Genomic DNA, 19162 nt, shown 5'->3' with positions numbered 1-19162 from the left:
TTGGCTTTGACAAAGAAGGGCATTTCTTCGCCATTGCCATGGAACGCGGAACACCAGCAATCGTTTGACTTGCTTAAGACTGCATTATGCTCTGCACCAGTTTTAGGCACACCAAACTATGAAAAGGCCTTTGTGTTGTCTGTTCATGAATGTGATGGATGTGCTTTGGCTGTATTAACGCAGGAACATGGAGGGAAGAAAAGGCAGTGCGGTTACTTTTCTTCCGCCCTTGATCCTGTGGCATGCGCTTTGCCAAGATGTTTGCGAGCTGTCGCTGCTGCTGCTGCGTCTGTAAAACCGAGTGAGGGAACGGTCCTAGGCCATGATATAACCCTGATGGTACCTCACTCTGTAGATGTTTTACTGAACCGAACCCAAACGCGACACCTCACTTCTGCACGGTTGACAAGATATGAATTGATCTTGTTTGCTCCTCACATTCAAATTAGGAGGTGTTGTGTTCTTAATCTGGCTGAACTCCTACCTTTCCCGCAAGATACTACTTGCGGCGATGAAGAGTCACATGACTGTCTGTATACTACCGAACAGGAGACAGGGTAGAATTGATTTGAAAGACACTCCTTTGGATAATCCGCAAGCAGAGCTGTTCTCTGATGGCTCCTGCTTCAAACTTCCGGATGGTACATCCACATCTGCTTATGCAATCACTACATTAAGCACGGTTGTGGAAACTAAGAGAATCATGCATAATTCTGCGCAGGCCGCAGAGATTATAGCATTGACCCGAGCTTGTGAACTTTCCGAAGGGCTTGCAGTAAATATATATACTGATAGTCAGTATGCCTTTGGGGTGGTTCACAACTTTGGGAGGTTTTGGTCAGAGAGAGGGTTCCTAACTTCACATGGCACCAAAATCCAACATGGCTCCCTAATAGTACAACTACTCTCAGTGCTTGCGCTCCCTACTCAGTTAGCAGTTATGAAATGTGCAGCACATCAAAAGGTTACAGATGATATAGGGAAAGGGAATGCTTTCGCTGATCAGATAGCTAAACAAACTGCTACCGATCTCCTTACGGAGATGTACGTTTCAAGGGAGACTGTACATGCTTATGCAATGGATGAGGGTGTTGGGTCTGTACAGGATATCCAAGCTGATGCCACGTTAGAAAAATTCAAAAGGTGGGCTGAAGGCTTGGGGAAACTTGATGATAATGGGTGTTGGGTGGATATGGCGGAAGGGAAATGGCTACTCCCTGACGCGTATATAATGATGATGGTCATCATGGCCCATGGTCCTACGCATGTATGTGCCCAGAAGAAGACAAAAATGTTAGTGAAAGTTTGGGTGAATGTCAACATTTCGAAAATTGCCCAGCGCTACGTCTAGGATTGCATGATTTGCCTACAACACAATGTGGGAAAGGGGACAGTAACTCCAAGGGGAAGTTTTGGGCCACCCTCTGTCCCCTTTGAAGTGATCCACTTTGACTTTATTGAAATGGAATGATGTGATAATAAAAAATATGTGCTGGTGGTTATCTGCGCTTTTAGTAAATGGGTTGAGGCTTTCCCTGTTAAAGATGCTACAGCCATGACTACTGCAAAAATCATGTTAAGGGAATACTTCCTGCGGTTCGGGCTACCAAGAGTTATCTGGTCGGACAATGGTCCACATTTTGTCGCTGCTGTAATTCTGCAGATATGTACGGCATTACGAATTGACAAACGGTTCCATTCAGCCAGACATGCTCAGAGCGCCGGACTAGCAGAAAGACACAACGGTATCATTAAGAACAAGCTCACTAAGAGGTGTGCCCGCACCAAACTAAAATGGCCGGACGCCTTACCGATCGTGTTGTTATCCATGCGTACAACCCCTCAAACTAAGACTGGGCTCTCTCCATTTGAGGTGGTAATGGGGAGACCTGCCAATATTTGGAACCTTCCTAAATGCAAATCATTGAGAAATTTTGAAAATGTATTACTTTCAGATTATTGCAGCCAGTTGACTAAGAACCTGTATTTGATTTATCACCAAGTATGAGAAGCTTTACCTGAGGGCCCGGGCCACAGTATACGGCCTGGAAGCTGGGTGCTCGTCAAAGTATTCGACCGCTCCTCTTGCCTTGCGCCTCGCTGGCGTGGGCCGTTCCAAGTCCTGTTGGTCACCCAGACAGCGGTGCAGGTCTGTGGGAGAAAGAACTGGATCCACGTGTCTCACATCAAGAAACGTCCTCACCCTGTGCCACATGTTACAGAAGAAACAGAACCCCTTGCTGATACAGCAACCAACGATCCCAAAGCAGTAAGTAGCACTGAGAGTGTGCGGAGAATCTCTCTGAGCCCGTGAGGCTTGGGGAAGCTGCAATTTTGTCTCCACACTCTCCAAAAGTTTTGCATCCGGAAACTGCTATTTCGAATTCGGCATCTTCACTTGTTTCCGACACGTTGCTTCCAGCGGGAAGTGACGACATATTGTTTCTGGATCAATCAGTACCGGGAAAAGTGAGGTACAATCTGCGTCCAAGAAAGTAGACTTTTGGCACAGTTTTGCTGTGCATCTAATAGACCTATGGCACGGTTCGGCTGTGCATTTGAAGAAGAAAAGGATAATCGAGGGCTTGTTTTTGCCCAAATTTGAGAAAGGGGATTCTGTTGGCTAGGGTTGCGGAAGGACTAAGAAGTCGCTCGACCGGAGGTCACCAGCAACGTACATTGGGGTATCCGTTTGAAGACTACAATGCCTGCTACCGCTACCGCTCGTAGGGGACTTGTAAATAAGGGGGTGACCAACCAGGACAATGGACAAAATGCCTGGTACCCGAAAATGTATTGCTGTATTTCTATAATGATATTTGGGTTCTTAATAGTCTCTGCCTTAGGATTGTGGTACCTTGAGGAAACTCATTGTTTAGAACCTTTGTTACCTACTGAAAGTATACCTATTGTTCCTACTCCCTTTGTACATTTGCATACTCTATCCCCTAGGGACTCTCAGCATAGACAAAGGTACCACAATAACACTCTACTGCTTATCATAAATGCTACGCATGCTCACATTTAACGCAACACAGGGATAAGGGGCTAGGTTGGTATATTCATCCTTTACCTTTGACAACTGCTTGCTATGCTTCTCTTAGAGCACTGTTCTTTGGACGGTGGAATGATAGCATCTCAGGGAACTTTGATGGCACCAATTTGAATAGTTTTGAGAAACGTGTTGTGACTCCCCTGAGATGCTCGCTTTTTGCAAACAGGAGTAAACCTAACGTTGCTTCTATTAGGCCTTCTAACACATTGTCTCGTCCCTTTCAATCTTTGATTTCCTTTAAAATGGCTCCAATAGGCAATAAGGATGCCATTCTTCCTTCTTACACTGTTAATCGTAGCCCCTATTCAGTTTCCTTTTGCATACAGAACTCAGTCAATGGGAAATTTTCTAGGTTGTGCCAACATTGCAAATTTGACTGGGGAAAACAGACCTGTGTATGGAGGCGAACCTGTCTACTTTGCCTGCGGTAATGTAGCATTCCCGTGGTTGCCCAGGGATTGGCAGGGAACCTGTTATTTAGGGATCCTGTTACCTGGGGTGTTTATAGCTAGTACAAGAGAAGTTTCAAAGGCTTGTCCACGGCGGAACGAGAATGGTGACACCCCAGCACAAATCTTGGGAGATATAGCTAAATCAGTTGTGCCATTTTGGGGGCAGATAGCAAATTCAGAAAATATCCGAAAACTAGCAAGAGTACTGGAGAGAACCATCAACCGGACCACGGACATACTCTATAATATGACATTAGAACAGAAGGCGATAAGACTAGTAGCACTTCAAAATCGGATGGCATTAGATGTCATTCTGGCTGAGCGGGGTGGAGTGTGTAAATTAGTGGGGTCCGCTTGCTGTGTTTTCATACCAAATTCCTCCCCAACTATCTTCAAGGCAATACAGAATCTGCATGTCCTTAGTTCCGAAGTGCATGTTCCCGAGGGAAACTGGGATCTAAGCGCTTGGTTCTGGGACTTCTTGTGATCTTGGGGTTGGGAGGTACTTTCGGTCTTGCTGATTATTTTGGGAATCCTGTTGTTTCTTTGTTGCTGTATTCAGTGTCTACCTGGTATGTGTTCGATGCTAGGGGGATGTTGCGCACAAGCGATAGGTTCGATAGGACATAAAGTGTATGCCTCAGATAAAACTTCTAAAGAATATGTGTTGAAAGAAATTTTAGCAAATGATCTAATGGCAATAGATATTTCCGACAGTGATTCGAAGTGCATGGACGATGATGCATGGAGTTATTTGCAAGGAGATCCAAAGTACTTTTAGCACTTGGCATAGGCCAAAAGGAGGGGTTTGTCAAAAGAGAAATTATATTGCGCCTGCTATTGCAATAAATATATGTATATTGGCCTACGCCAAGCTGCTAGAAAGTCGCTTGCGAAAGAATCCGTGTTGCAAGGTCCTGACCTTAAAATCAATGTAAGCCGTCATTTTAGGCCAATCCGCCATTTTAGGATTTGCTTTGTAAAAGTCACCCTGTGAGTTGAAATGGTGGACGATGTCATTCCAAAATACAACATGCTCGTCTTGACCTCTGTACATAGCTAATATGTAACTTGCCTGCAGGCCACTTGTTGAGGTAGCGAACTGAGACCTTGTCCTTCGTTGACTTGTGTGTAAGGGATTACTCGTGTAAAGATGCTAATCCATGAGTATACTATAAAAAACAATGTATTAAAATACTGAACATAGAACACTTGTTTAACCACATTGTATACATGTTTAAAAAGACTAATATGGAAAATCCCAGATTACACAGTTGCTGAATAGGCTTGGTGATACATGTATTAAAAGTAAACCATTTATATGCGGTTGTTCGAGACTTGGCATGAACCCTAGATCGGTGATGTATTAAACAGAATATTAACCTGAAGTGGGGCTGGACATCGTGCTCACAAAGTGTATAAAAAGCCAATGCATTCCAATGTACAGCGTCTCTCACTGAACACACTGAACCACGCTGGAGTTCGTTGTGTTGTACTGAGGGCCGATGCCAACAAAAAAGAGGTGTCCCCTTTCCCATTTTACAAGCTTTATGTAGCCCTCCTAAAACTAATGGGGGGCATAAACTTGTTCCTACCTTGTCTATGTATGAATCGTCACCAGATGTTTGACAAGGGGACTACTGAGGGACTTTTCCACATGTCCCTACTTTGGTTGTGGTCTATAACTGCTTCCATAACTGAGGGCCGATAGCTATCTGATTTTGCTCTGTTTTTGTAACTGGATTCAGTTTAAAATAAAGTACTTTGTATGTTCCTTTGTAACCCGTGTTCGGTGTATTTCCTTTTGGGGTATTCAGCCTCGATATTTTGATTCTGTTTTCAGAATGGGTCAGGTGAAGGTGACAACCTTGCAACGGGTCTGTCAGAACAGCTCTGTAGCTCAGGTTCCCTTTACACTGGCTATAGTTGCAGGCAGTAAAGTGTGAGCTGCTGGAGGCCTTGGGACACACTACTGCACACTGTGGGAGGATTGTTTCCCAATAGTAAGTAGTATGATGAAGGAGCATGGGCGTGGGACGGGGGGACAAATCCCCCCACAATTTTAAGCGGAGGATATAATGGCATTTACCGCCCCCCCCCCGATTATGCATACTCAAAGCCCTTTGATGAAGCAATTGCTACTGTGGCCTGAAGGTAAGTACAAAGGCAAATGTGTGTGTTTGCCTGTCTCTGTGAGAGAGACAGCGATACTGTTCATGTGCAAGTGCTATAATGGTGTGTGAATGTGCGATGTGACCAGGGTTGAATTGGGCCATACAATTGGCTCAGGCACAATTGAATAAGTGGCCCACAGTTGCAAATTGCCATTCGTTCCTTTTGTGACACGGTTTGAATATTAAGCGAGGAGGAGTTTTTTGATAACGTATGATGCAAATTGTGCATGTTAAAGAATATTTGTTCAGCAACACTGGTCAAAACTACTAGCTGCAGAGTGAATAAACTCATCTACTGGCCCAAATTGGCCAAAAAAGAGGCCCATTTTGACCAACAACTGGCCCACACCAACATTTCGTATTTTTGGTTCGGCCATGAGCCTATTGCCCTATTGGTCTGTCCGGGCCGGGATGTGAGCATATGTGTGTGTTCAAGTGTGAGTTTGTGTTAGAGTATTTGTGTGTGAGCTTGTATGGTTATGAATTCTCGACTGAGATTTAGTCTGCGTGAGAATGTTGTGTTTGTGATGTGATGAAAAGAGATAGGGGGTTGCGGGCTATGATGGAATGACTTGGTGCATGGGCACTTTGCGAGAGGATGGTGATTGGTAAACGTGGGCAAGCATTGATCTTATTTTTTTAATGTGACATGGCAATATTATAGGCATTATGGGAAATGGCAGCTTGACTGTTCTTAAGGGTGTTATCGCCTATGTTGGCATAGCTTGCATGAACATATTTGTATACAATAGCCTGGCAATGTGGCTGGCATTATGGGCCAAGCCAACATGAGGTTGCTTACATGTAGGCAGTTATCTGTGTCGGCACAGCCTGCATGGGCATGTTTTTATGCTGTGTCATTGAAATGTTAATGGCATTATGGGCAAAGCCAAAATGAGTGTTCTCATATAGGTAAATGTTGCACAACCTGCATGGACATGTTTACAGTGGCAGCATGGGCATACTTTCTTCATGTGTCATGTCAATGATACTGGCATTTTTGGCAAAGACAATGTGAGTGTTCTTAGGAGGGACAGTGGCCTATAGTGGCATAACCTGCATGGGCATGTTTATGATGGCATGGTAATATTATTGGCATTATTGGCAAAGGCATCATGAGGGTTATTCCATGGAGATACTGGCCACTATTTCCAGAGCCAACATTGACACTTTTGTATCTAGTTACATGGCAGTATTGAGGTATTATGAGCAAAGGCAATTTGAGTTTTATTAGATAAGGATATTGCCTTTAATTAGCACAACTAAGATGTGGCAACAACATTATGGGCCAATCCATCATAAGTATTTTTTCATGGGAGTAGTAACATATGTGAGAACACTGACATATATGAGTCTGGCCAGTGTGAACTTTTCTTCTTACAGTGGCATTACTGGCATTATGGGCAATACCGACATGAGCGTGTTCTTATTTTTAGAATACTGGTGTATATTGAAACACTGTGATTGAACATGTCTTTTGACACTAGCAGAATACTGGGATATATTGTGTGCAGAAAGATCCAGAAATGCACTGAACAATACTCTTGTGTACTGTTGGTAACCTAGCATTCAATTATTTGTATTGTATTAATGTGATACCCCGCATAAACAATTGTATATTTTATATGTATTTACCCATTGTTTCAAAAAAGCTCTGCCATAAAGCGCACAATTGTAAACTTTTATTTAAAAAAAATAAATGTAAGTGGGGTGAGGATTATTCCTCTGATCTCCCATTGCTTGGTTTTGGAAGCCCTCACAATGGTTGGTTGCTCACACACATCCATTAGAAATATGTATTCCCGTCCAATGAACACATTCATTCACCTGCAGACTCATGTGTTATCATTCATTAGCACTATCGATGGATGCTACAGCCAAAGAGTGTGTTTGGACACAGGCTTTATCCATTTTAACCAGCCCACTTTCTTAGTTGGCTAACAGCATTTGCTCACTATTCATCTCTCCTGCTTTCTCCTGTTTTTCTATTTCCTTCTAGATCTGCAATTAATGGAACTAAATGAATCAAAATACATATGACTGCTTGCTTACTCCACCCTTGTTCCCGACCCATATTAACTCAAGCGCTGCGACTGCCATTGAAACTGAAAGGGGGATATTTATAAAGCTTCCATTGGATTCTCCAAGACAGCCACCTTTTTGTAGTTGTATTTGTTTTTGAAAAACAAGTTTGCACTTCCAGTTTGCATCTGTTTGCCACAAACAAATTGGGTGATATTGGTGATAAAGCATGCTTCGAAAGGCCATACTGGCAATAAAGAGCTCTGTGCAGCACCTGCCAAAAGCCGTCACTGCATTTGCGCCTTAATTCAGGTGGTGGGCCATTCCTGGTTGGGACACACTGGCTAGTCATGCTTTATTATGCCACCACTTTCTGCCTCAGTTGAACAATACTAACAGAAATATGAGCTAGAACATAGAGTTGGATCAGCATAGGTACAAATATATTTTAGGACCCATTCCAGAATGTTTATGGTGGCCCACCCAATCAGAGTTGTGGAATTCTGGGCATTATAAGTTGTTTGTTGCCCAGAATGATCCTCTCATGGATGGCTTTCTTCAATGTTAGTTCCATTCCTTCTGTGACTGTGTATTCTGTTTGTTCCCTCCAATTACATAATCCTGGCTCACAACTCCTCTTCATACTTGCATACAGTTCTCATTCTCTCCCCTGCCCCCTTGCCTCACACTCTACCTGAACTGTTCTCTTTCCCATCACCAAACTCTTGGGCAATATGATGTCTGCGCGGTTACTGACACCATTTCACACTGCCTGTTTTTAACCCAAATGACTCTAGCCTTCTTCCTTGGCCCACTGCCACTGCCTCTCATTTTACATGCACCATTCATTCAAGGGGGGGGGGCAGCTCAACCTACTCTTTACTGTGCCATGCTCTCTGGTCTAATGCTGTTGGATTGCCCTGGTCATGCTGTCATACGCAGGCTCCTCTTGTTGCAGAATCTCAGCGCTCCCAGTTGCCATGGCAACACTGCACAGGTGGAACATACGGGCTCATTCAAACCAAGTTTGTTTCTTTTTGGGCCAACACAACCACTTGGACAGTACTTTGACACCCTTGGGAAGAGACAATGGCAACCATTATGTGGCGTTAGTTACCGCCCCATTTACACGCACGCAACACACAGGGCCATATTTTACCCGCTCCATCTGCGGCCATGGAGCGGGCACCACCCGCCAAAACTTTCCCTAGGGAATCATGGCTTCTACAGGCAGGGGGAGACCCGAGACAACTTCCTGAACCCGGTTGCTATGTAATGGGATAGAGACGCACATAACAACCCGTATAGTAGTAAGGCAGCACACAGCAGGGCGCACAACATGGACTGTCCGGCTGCTGGCCTGGCCTAGCCTGATGGATCGTGTCCTCTTACCATGCAAAGTCCCCAAGGTGTCCCCTGTCCCCTGCTCCCCTCCCCCAGATTGTATGTGTCTCCTACGCCCCTGCGAAGGAGGGCATCAATGCTCACCTATGCTGCCATGACCACTGTATCCTCAGGGCAGAGGTTCCAAAGACTGTAGTTGAGGGACTCACGCTCAATGAGTACGGACTCTACAGGTGCACCATCGAGGTGCGTTTTGTGGGTTGGTGGGGTGTGTCAAGACTCATGTACCTTGGGAGAATGAGGATCCTTTGGGCATCACAGTCGCTGGCCAAGCCACGCCCGCCACTAGATCCTAATGTTACTTTTTTTCCATTACACATGGCCCATTTTGCTTTAAATGAGTTCTAGAGGTTTCCTAATGTATCGTCATAGAAATGTACAAACACACAGAGTGAATGTCAAATGGGTGCCTGGCACCAGTTGCCCTGGCATGTAACTGGTCCCCCCTGCTATCAGTTTGCCTTATCAAGGCAGCACTCAAGTTGTAAAAGGCTTTCGGGCACTTTGATGACTGTATTGTGCTGTGGCTATGTTGTGCTGTGCTATGCTACAACCATTCAAATAACTTCGAGAGCGCACAATCACCCAGGAAGGCCTCTAGGCGCTAGCAAGCGGTGGAAACTGGCTCATCTGAGATCAAGAAAGTACCTGCGGCCCCGTCACGCCTATACTGCTGTAAAAAAAAGTACTGCTGGTAGTATTGAACAAGGGAGTCACCTTTCCTTCTCCCTGTCAAGCTGCCAAGTCACTGGGACCTCCCACGACGGTGGGCCCGCCTCAGCCCGCCCATTCGCATCAGTTCCTGTGAACCATTGGGCGGTGCCACGAAACCTGCCAGTTGGGCTGGGCCGCAATCCCCCCTTCACAGTTCGAAATGAGATTCCTGCTGAAAAGCTGCAGAGTGTGTATTTGTGTGAATAATACCGCACGGGGTCCGCGTTCCGCGCCATGCCTGCGGAAGTCTTTTGGGAAAGCCTTTGCACGGCACGGTATGTACCCACCCCACCCCCATGCTTGCACTCGATGCTGCGTCTAGTTGAGGAAGGGACCACCGAGCTTGAGCGCTGCAGGTGAGGCAGAGAGACGGACCTGGCCGGAGACGGCAGGTCAGTGGCCGAGATGCGCACCTGGAAGTGCCCTCCTCCGGGACATCTTAGCCACGCGTTGTTTTCATAATTGACACACGTGAGTAATGTATGCAACGTTGTACCACTGCAGACTTAACGAGATGTTTCTTCTCCTACCCAGGAAGGATTAATCTCAAACGATCACATGTGTATCTTCTAAAAATGCAAAGGACGCGTGTAACAGTTTAACAAATAGACCCGACGCCCAAGTACTCTCCGGGTTTCATCCTCTCACGCGCTCCCCCTAAACTGACAAGGATCACACACTATGGGTTCCATTCTCTCTCGCGCTCCCTCCTAGCTGACAAGGATCACACACTATGGGTTCCGTTCTCTCCCGTGCTCCCTCCTAAACTGGCAAGGATCACACACTATGGGTTCCATTCTCTCCCGCGTTCCCTCCTAGATGACAAGGATCACACACTATGGGTTCCGTTCTCTCCCGTGCTCCCTCCTAAACTGGCAAGGATCACACACTATGGGTTCCATTCTCTCCCGCGATCCCTCCTAGCTGACAAGGATCACACATTATGGGTTCCGTTCTCTCCCGTGCTCCCTCCTAAACTGACAAGGATCACACACTATGGTTTGCGTTCTCTCCCGCGCTCTCTCCTAAACTGACAAGGACCACACACTATGGGTTCCATTCTCTCCCACGCTCCCTCCTAAACTGACAAGGATCACACACTATGGCTTACGTTCTCTCCCGCGCTCCCTCCTAAACTGACAAGGATCACACACTATGGGTTCCTTTCTCTCCTGCGCCCTCTCCTAAACTGACAAGGATCACACACTATGGGTTCCGTTCCCTCCCGCGCTCCCTCCTAAACTGACAAGGATCACACACTATGGCTTACGTTCCCTCCGAGCTCCCTCCTAAACTGACAAGGATCACACACTATGGGTTCCGTTCCCTCCCGCGCTCCCTCCGAAACTGACAAGGATCACACACTATGGGTTCCATCCTCTCCCGCGCTCCCTCCTAAACTGACAGGATCACACACTATGGGTTACATCCTCTCCAGCGGTCCCTCCTAAACTGACAAGGATCACACACTATGGGTTACTTTCTCTCCTGCGCTCCCTCCTAAACTGACAAGGATCACACACTATGGGTTGCGTTCCCTCCCGCGATCCCTCCTAAACTGACAAGGATCACACACTATAGTTTACATTCACTCCCGCGCTCCCTCCTAAACTGACAAGGATCACACACTATGGGTTCCGTTCCCTCCCGCGCTCCCTCCTAAACTGACAAGGATCACACACTATGGACTCCATTCTCTCCCGTGCTCCCTCCTAAACTGACAAGGATCACACACTATGGGTTACATCCTCTCTCACGGATCACACACCATGGGTTCCATTCTCTCCCGCGCTCCCTCCTAGCTGAAAAGGATCACAGACTATAGGTTACATTCTCTCCCGCGCTCCCTCCTGAACTGACAAGGATCACACACTATGGGTTACATTCTCTCCCGCGCTCCCTCCTGAACTGACAAGGATCACACACTATGGGTTCCATTCTCTCCCGCGCTCCCTCCTAAACTGACAAGGATCACACGCTATGGGTTCCATTCTCTCCCGCGCTCCCTCCTAAAATGACAAGGATCACACTATGGCTTACGTTCCCTCCCGCGCTCCCTCCTAAACTCACAAGGATCACACACTATCGGTTCCGTTCCCTCCCGCGCTCCCTCCGAAACTGACAAGGATCACACATTATGGGTTCCATCCTCTCCCGCGCTCCCTCCTAAACTGACAGGATCACACACTATGGGTTACATCCTCTCCAGCGGTCCCTCCTAAACTTACAAGGATCACACACTATGGGTTACATTCTCTCCCGCGCTCCCTCCTAAACTGACAAGGATCACACACTATGGGTTGCGTTCCCTCCCGCGATCCCTCCTAAACTGACAAGGATCACACACTATAGCTTACATTCCCTCCCGCGCTCCCTCCTAAACTGACAAGGATCACACACTATGGGTTCCGTTCCCTCCCGCGCTCCCTCCTAAACTGACAAGGATCACACACTATGGGTTCCATTCTCTCCCGCGCTCCCTCCTAAACTGACAAGGATCACACACTATGGGCTCCATTCTCTCCCGTGCTCCCTCCTAAACTGACAAGGATCACACACTATGGGTTCCATTCTCTCCCGCGCTCCCTCCAAAACTGACAAGGATCACACGCTATGGGGTCCATTCTCTCCCGCGCTCCCTCCTAAAATGCCAAGGATCACATGCTGTTCAGAGAATCCGCCGGGACTCTTGCTTTCTTTGGTAGATCAGTAGGCGGCTGTCAGACTGGCAGAGCAGCTTGGAGATGCCCGGGCACCCATTTCACTATCATTTCTAGGGTCCTCCTCAGTTTCAGCTGAGAAACCCGCCTCCACATGTCAGCAAACAGAATGCATTGATGAGGGGTAGGTTGAAGTTTTCAAAAGGAGCCGTGGAGAAACGCTATATGTTTTGGGGGCTCCTGTATTTTTAATTGGTGCAGTTGTGCAACCCTGATGCACGTATCCGATTGCAAACGTAGTATGCAAGGTAAAAATTCTAAGAACACGATCTTCTTTGTTTCTCATACTGCACGACATTCTTGACCTCTTCCTTGCTGTATTGCAAGGCTCACAGTAAACGTCACTCTCAGAATGTGGCGTATTTACTGGACGTGCAATGCCCACAGCCTGAGCCTGCCCCTTGCGTATGTGGCGAAATCCTACATAGAGGCAGGCAGGTGGTGTGAGTGTCTGCAGACTACTGAGGGGCCGTATTTATCTTCCTCTGCACAGCAGAGCACACAGAACCAGCCAGCGGAGAGCTTAAGTCTTTAGTTAGCACCTATGGAAAGCTATAAAGCTGTCTTGGTTGTAGCGGGCTCCCAAGGTGCGGGGGCCCATTTCATTTGAAAAGCTTGAAAGGCCTTAGCGCAATGTCTGCTGTCAGTGGGTTTACAATAATCGTCTCGTTGCTCCAGCCTGATGTACACGAGACAGGAAGCTTTCGGCCGTCGCTTTCCGCCAAATCTCAATATTATGCATTTTTTGGGTGCAACCGATGAGCTGCCTTGGCGCATCTCACTATTTGCACCAAAAATAGACGTGCCCTATTCTGAAAGGGTATCCTAGATGCACACATGTAAATGCCACCTTTTGCCGCCTCTTCACATTTGTTCAAAAGGACAGTTGTCCAAGCCTTGGTCATTTCCCAGCTGGACAGTGCCAGCGTCCTACTCGCAGGAGTACCAGAGCCCCCCTCAGCCCGCCCCTCCCCCACCGCCCCCGCCCCGTCGCCCTGAAGGCCGTCTAGCATGCGCCTGCCTGCCTCATTGCAGGACTTGGACAGTTCGACCACACAAGCCCCAGCCTCAAGGAGCTGCCCTGGCCACCCTTTCCAACCCCCCTCATGTGCAAGGCTGCCCGCATCACCTAAAAAGCAGCACAGCCAAAACACAGCTCGGCTTGGCTGAGAAACTCCCCATCCCCGGAGACCAGCACAGCATCGCCAGGAGAAGGCATAGAGAGGAGGAGGGAAAAGAGGAGGAGGGGAAAAACAAGAAACAGGCCTTTTCTGCTAGTCACCCGGTTTCTGGGACAAGTTACCAACGATGATCAAACTGTCTCCCTCCACCCTACACTTTCAGAAGTCCTGAAGATCCTACTCTTCAAAGAATGTTTCGCTGATCACTCCACTGGACCCTATAGTCCCGCTCTAGAGTCGCCCATCCACTGCGCTCCTCGCCCATTAAAGCTCCCCTCACAGCCTGCGGGCAATCCCCCCCCCCCCCAGTGTATCCCCTGTGCACAGCGCTCTGCTGCGTCCCTGCTAGGTTTGCACGGCATACACCACACACATCTATACACGTGCACATAAGGGTCCGTTTCTGTGCATTTCAAAGCACAACCAGTATTTATAGAAGGGGTATCCTTTAAATTGCACACAAAACAAAGACATTCTGGTACCCCTGTTCGGAACAGGCACAGATGGGGCCATCTTAATCGTTCTGGTGCTCAGATAGAGTTCCCACCGCCCCTGGAACATGTGCGCACCCCCTACTCCAAATCAAGAAAAGATAGGGATTGCTTGTCTCGATTCAAATTGAACAGTAGGGACACAGACAGACAGCTCTTTCCGAGAAGTAGGTTTCATTTACTTAAACTGATCATGACAGACGTGAAGGCTCATGGGATGCACATGTCCCTGTAACATGCACGCGACAGAACCCACCTGATTGTGGTGGGCGGAACATGCAACTGCCAAGTGCAAGTGACTACTGATGATGGGAAAGGCTGCGGTGGGGACGGACTGCTGGAGGTTTCTCCACCGAACGTCATGATGCATAATGTGGTTACTACCCACAGCGAACAGATAATCGCTTTCACTTGAAGTATTTTGTTCGATAGGAATGTTACAAGATGACCAAAGCGTGCTACCTGAAATGTTACCTCATGTAAGAACCAAGGCAGAATGAATGCTCACATGGAACACATGTGAAAGACATGAAGAGCATAGAGAGTGGGAAATAAACATATGTACTATGCAAAGAACGCTGGCAATATTTCGTCTAGAGACAGAATATTTGTGTAAAAACAGAATGCGGAAATAGATGACATTGCATGTATGTGCACAGGGAGAAGTCTCTGTGCACCATATTCCAAATGCAATGGGTCTCATCATAACGTTTACCGGCACGTAACGTTTACCGGCATGTTTACCGGACCGGCCAACTACAACTTTGCTGGTAGGGATGGAGGCTTTACCAGTGATACCACCAACCCCCCGCTCCCCTTACCCCCCAAGGAGTCCTCTGTGACTCCATGGAATGAAGATTTCCCATTACAACCTGCACTTGTAATCTGCCAGTAATACCGGCAGTCAAGTGCCCGTAACGGCATTAGCGTTTGCCGATATCCCGCTGCAATTACCGGCAGGATACCAGCAAACTTGTGTTGAGTAACATTTACGTCTATTCAGTCCCCAGAAAACACGACTTGTGTCATGGCTTCCTCTAGCATCCGTGAGGCACTGTGTGACACAGATGTGCAGAGCCCCCAATTTGCAAATGTGCATATGTAGTTGTATCACCGTGACAACAGAAAACGCCAAAACCAGTCTTTGACACTCTCTAGTGCATGAATCACGTGAAGTTAATAGAAATCGCCATGAGTAGGCCATGAGACACATAACTTTGCTGCATGTCAGTGAATGGTCACTATTATTATATGCGGAACAGCACGACTGCCTGCTAAATGACTACGGTAGCTTTTTTGAAAAGCATACACTGTAAACTGAACCAATTTTATGGACTCGCAATTCTTTTTAGATAAGACCGGGTAAGTGAAGATGATCTCCCCAAGATCACACACTTCAGTAGAGTACCAAAGCCGGGATGTGAGCCCGGTCTGCAATGGAGGCGCTTGCTCGTGTACCTTCTCAGATCTGGGGTCCGACCAGTAAAAACAAATGCTAAAACAACCTACCAAAAATATGTACATTCTTAGGTGAAGTCGATGAAAAAATGGGCACCATGTAAATGTACTTCTTTCTTTAAGTTATGTATATGCCGCCAAAAGCCCACAGACACCAGGGTGCACAATTACACAAGTTTACTGACACAAAAAACGGGACAGGAGGAGAAGGAGAATAAGATCCCAAAAGGTACTGTTAGCAGTAGGTTTACTTAAAAAGTAAAGTTTTTAGCGACTGGTGAAGCACCCTTGTGTTTACATCCTGTCGTAGGTTCAAGGGGAGCGAGTTCCAGATCTTAGCTGAGCAGACAGAGAAGGACCTACCAAGAAAGACCGTTAGTACATTTGAAACTAGGCCAGCTCACCTGCGCCAGATTGGCTGCGCGAAGGGTTCTGGCGGGTGTATAGCAGACACCAGTGTTTTCAAGTAGGCTGGGGCTATCCCATGAAGGCATCGGTGAACACGGGTGGCTGCACTGAATTGTAGGCACGCGAGCACGGGACGCCAGTGCAGCTCTTGTCTGTGTCTGTGAGTTGAGATATGTTCTGTCCTGGATAAACCTTTTATGACCCGTAAAGAGTCATTCTGAATGATTTGACGTTTTTGGAGGCATGTTTTATTTGCACCAGTCAGGCAGCCTCCAGGGTATAATCCCCCGTGCTACACTCACCCCATTTGTCTCAGAGAGAAAGGCTTGAATTATATTTAGTAGGTGGAGGTACTGGTGTGCAGTTCCTGGTGACCTGGTGACTCTGGGAAGATTCTGTTTTGACTCTACTGGAATGGTACAGCTCGGAATTTTAAAACTCAGGTAGTCAGTCAATTTGGCACTATTTGTAATTGGTTATTTATATTGCACTTAATACCCAGAGGTTTCTAAGTGCGGACCGGGGAATCGAATCTGTGTTGCTCCATGTCATCTTGCTTCCAAGGCGAGCACGTTGCTGCTGAGCTATCATCCCTCTAGCCTGAATGCAATCGACAGTTTATCTCTGCAAACTGTTGTACGGGTTATGCAACTTTCATGACTTAAACAGACCCCAGAGGAACATGTGTGATAAAGACATCTCATTGTGGACATGGTCTAACACATCAATGCAGATTGTGGTTATGCATAATGTCCTCCACATGCATTAACATGTTCAACTATTCACCCTCAGAAGTCCATGTTGCCAGGGCATTGACGTGTGGCCCTCTGCACCCTGGCATGTCGTCCTTTAGCAGCAGGCAATGTCATTTGGAGAGCAATGGAGATCATAGAGCAACACATGGATCCAGGCAGCCTTGCTGCTAGAGCCCCGTTGCAACCCCTGCTGGTGGCGATAGAGCAGCAGAGAGAGGGGGGAGGGGGGAGTGAGGAGAGAGAGATAAACAGAGATTGTGTGACGGGCGAGGAGATTGAGATGAAAGGGGGAGGGAGATAGGTGCATGGAGGGGAGGGTGCTAGAAGTAGGGATAAAGGGCGAGAGGGGGAGAAACTCAACACAATGTGAAGAGAGAGGAGTTAATGATAGTGTGTCAGAGGAGCACAGAGAAAATAGACACAATGGAGAGAGGAGAGACATGGAAGGTGTGCCGGAGGAGTGAGGCAATCCGAGAGGGTAGGGGAAACGATGGAACGGAGAAAAGGAGGCGCAGACAACAGGGGGAGTCAACCAAGGGAGCAGACAAATGAGGGAACCGAGGAAAGGAGGCACAGTCCGCGAGAGTGAGCAAGAGATGCCGAGAGAGGAGTTGACACCCTGGGGGAGATATTAAAAATAGGCGCAAGAAATGAAAGAGCAGAGATTGGTACAGACAACGAGGGCGAGACAAACAAAAGACACAAGAAGAGGGAAAAGCAAGGAGGCAGGAGGCAGAGGCAAAGGTGATCAGGAGGATGGAGGGAGAAGAAGGACAGAGCATGCGGAAGGACAAGAACGTAGAGCGAGAGAGATGCTTGTGAAGCCATAGAGGAGAGGCAAGGGAGGTGAGTGAGAAGAGGGAAAGAACTGAGAAGGGGCCAGAGAGTAGACACATGGCCAGAAAGTTCATGTGAAAAGAGGGGAGTGGGGGAGACAAGTAGGGTTAACATTCGCAGATAGAGGAAAGACAGACCGGAGATGGGATAGAAACATGAGAAAGGGTAGAAGGAGGGTGAGACTAGGAAGGCGAGTGAGAGGTCAGAGAGGCGATAGGGAGAGAGCGAGTGGGGGTGGGGGGCAAAGGTTAGCGTGAGGTGTGATACACAGGAGCGATATTCTGAGATCCGAGGGGTCAAATCGGAATGTAAAAATGAAGAGACAGTGGGAGGTTTGCGAGAAAGGTTTGGGAGATCATGATATGAGAAAGGAGAGTGAAATGGAGATTGTGAACGACATCTAAAGCTTAGTTTAAAGTTAGGAACGTTTTTTTAGCTGCACATTTATTGTGTCACTGATGAAAGCCCAGGACTGCATACTTATGGGCAGAAACGTGAAGCCATATATACGACTCAATGAAACAGTTATAAACAACAAAACATATTATATAACATTTTCAGTGTTATTTTCTGAAATTGATTAACAGGCAAAGGAAGGCAATCCAGACACTTTGGACATAGCGTTTCGTTTGACATGTGAGCATTGCGAACATGCGTTGGATTTAGTAAAATGTTCATCAGACTTGGGGGTAGGGGCTTCCCCAGGAGGTCACCGCTGAGATTGGAGTACAAGAGAAGGAGAGGGGGCAGCGGCACCGCATTTTAGAGCGATCAAACTAAAGCTGAACATACTGTGAAAACAACCCCTTTCAAACCTTTGCTAGTGTAAACATCCTTCTTCAGGCAGCAGACCAGAAGCATTTAGTTATGCATAAAAGAAGACTTAAACGAATGAGTTTAGCTCCATTTTCAACACACTAAGGATGAAAGGCTGAGTCAGTCTATGTGGACACACTGCACACAGATCTTTCTTGGGAGCGTTTAGCTGGCTGGGTTATTTCAGAGAAAGGAAACTTTTGCACAAGAAACAAAACAGATGGCTTTCTGAATTAATTAATGACATCAGTTTCTATTTACACAGATTGTGGAATTCAGTTCACAGATTCTAGACATCCAAAACTGTATAATTATAAAGTATCCTGTTTGATTTTAGTCATGTTTTTCTTACCTACTTACCTACTACAAAACTCCAACTCGAAAACAAATATTGGCATCCGAGACTTGCTGGTTGCGTCTTGCCTCGGGCCAGAGTATGTGCTGGAGCGCCTAACACAAGATGTTCCCGAAAATAGACACATCATTGTAATTTAATTTCCATGCAGCACGAGCTGCGCAAAGTGTGGGCCAGCACAGCTCTTTCCAAGGCCACCTCTGCATCCGAGCTCTTATCCCAGCAGGCCTCAGTGACTGAAGAAACGTAGAAATCAAGCAAAGAGAGTAGACCTTGGCTGCCATTGCCGTTTAAAACAATGCACCGAGCCTACAGCTTCT

The 19162-nt window shown here is 47.0% G+C and overlaps 1 protein-coding gene across 3 annotated transcripts in view; it reads left to right on the top strand.

Annotated features, from left to right (window-relative positions):
• Positions 1 to 19162, top strand: part of ACSBG1 (acyl-CoA synthetase bubblegum family member 1) — a 1203629-nt gene that overhangs the window by 690095 nt on the left and 494372 nt on the right. The window contains exon 1 of one of the 3 annotated variants that reach the window (XM_069624413.1): positions 9905 to 10096. The exons of the other annotated variants lie outside the window; for them this stretch is intronic. Within the exon in view, the coding sequence (XP_069480514.1) occupies positions 9982 to 10096 (115 nt within the window). The 5' untranslated portion in view covers positions 9905 to 9981. Of the gene's footprint in view, positions 1 to 9904; positions 10097 to 19162 lie in introns of those variants that run through there. 3 annotated transcript variants of the gene reach the window in all.

The sequence above is a fragment of the Ambystoma mexicanum genome, chromosome 11 (genome assembly GCF_040938575.1).
Source record: "Ambystoma mexicanum isolate Mex_15411 chromosome 11, UKY_AmexF1_1, whole genome shotgun sequence".
NCBI lineage: Eukaryota > Metazoa > Chordata > Amphibia > Caudata > Ambystomatidae > Ambystoma > Ambystoma mexicanum.
This window is presented reverse-complemented; position numbering and strand designations above follow the sequence as displayed.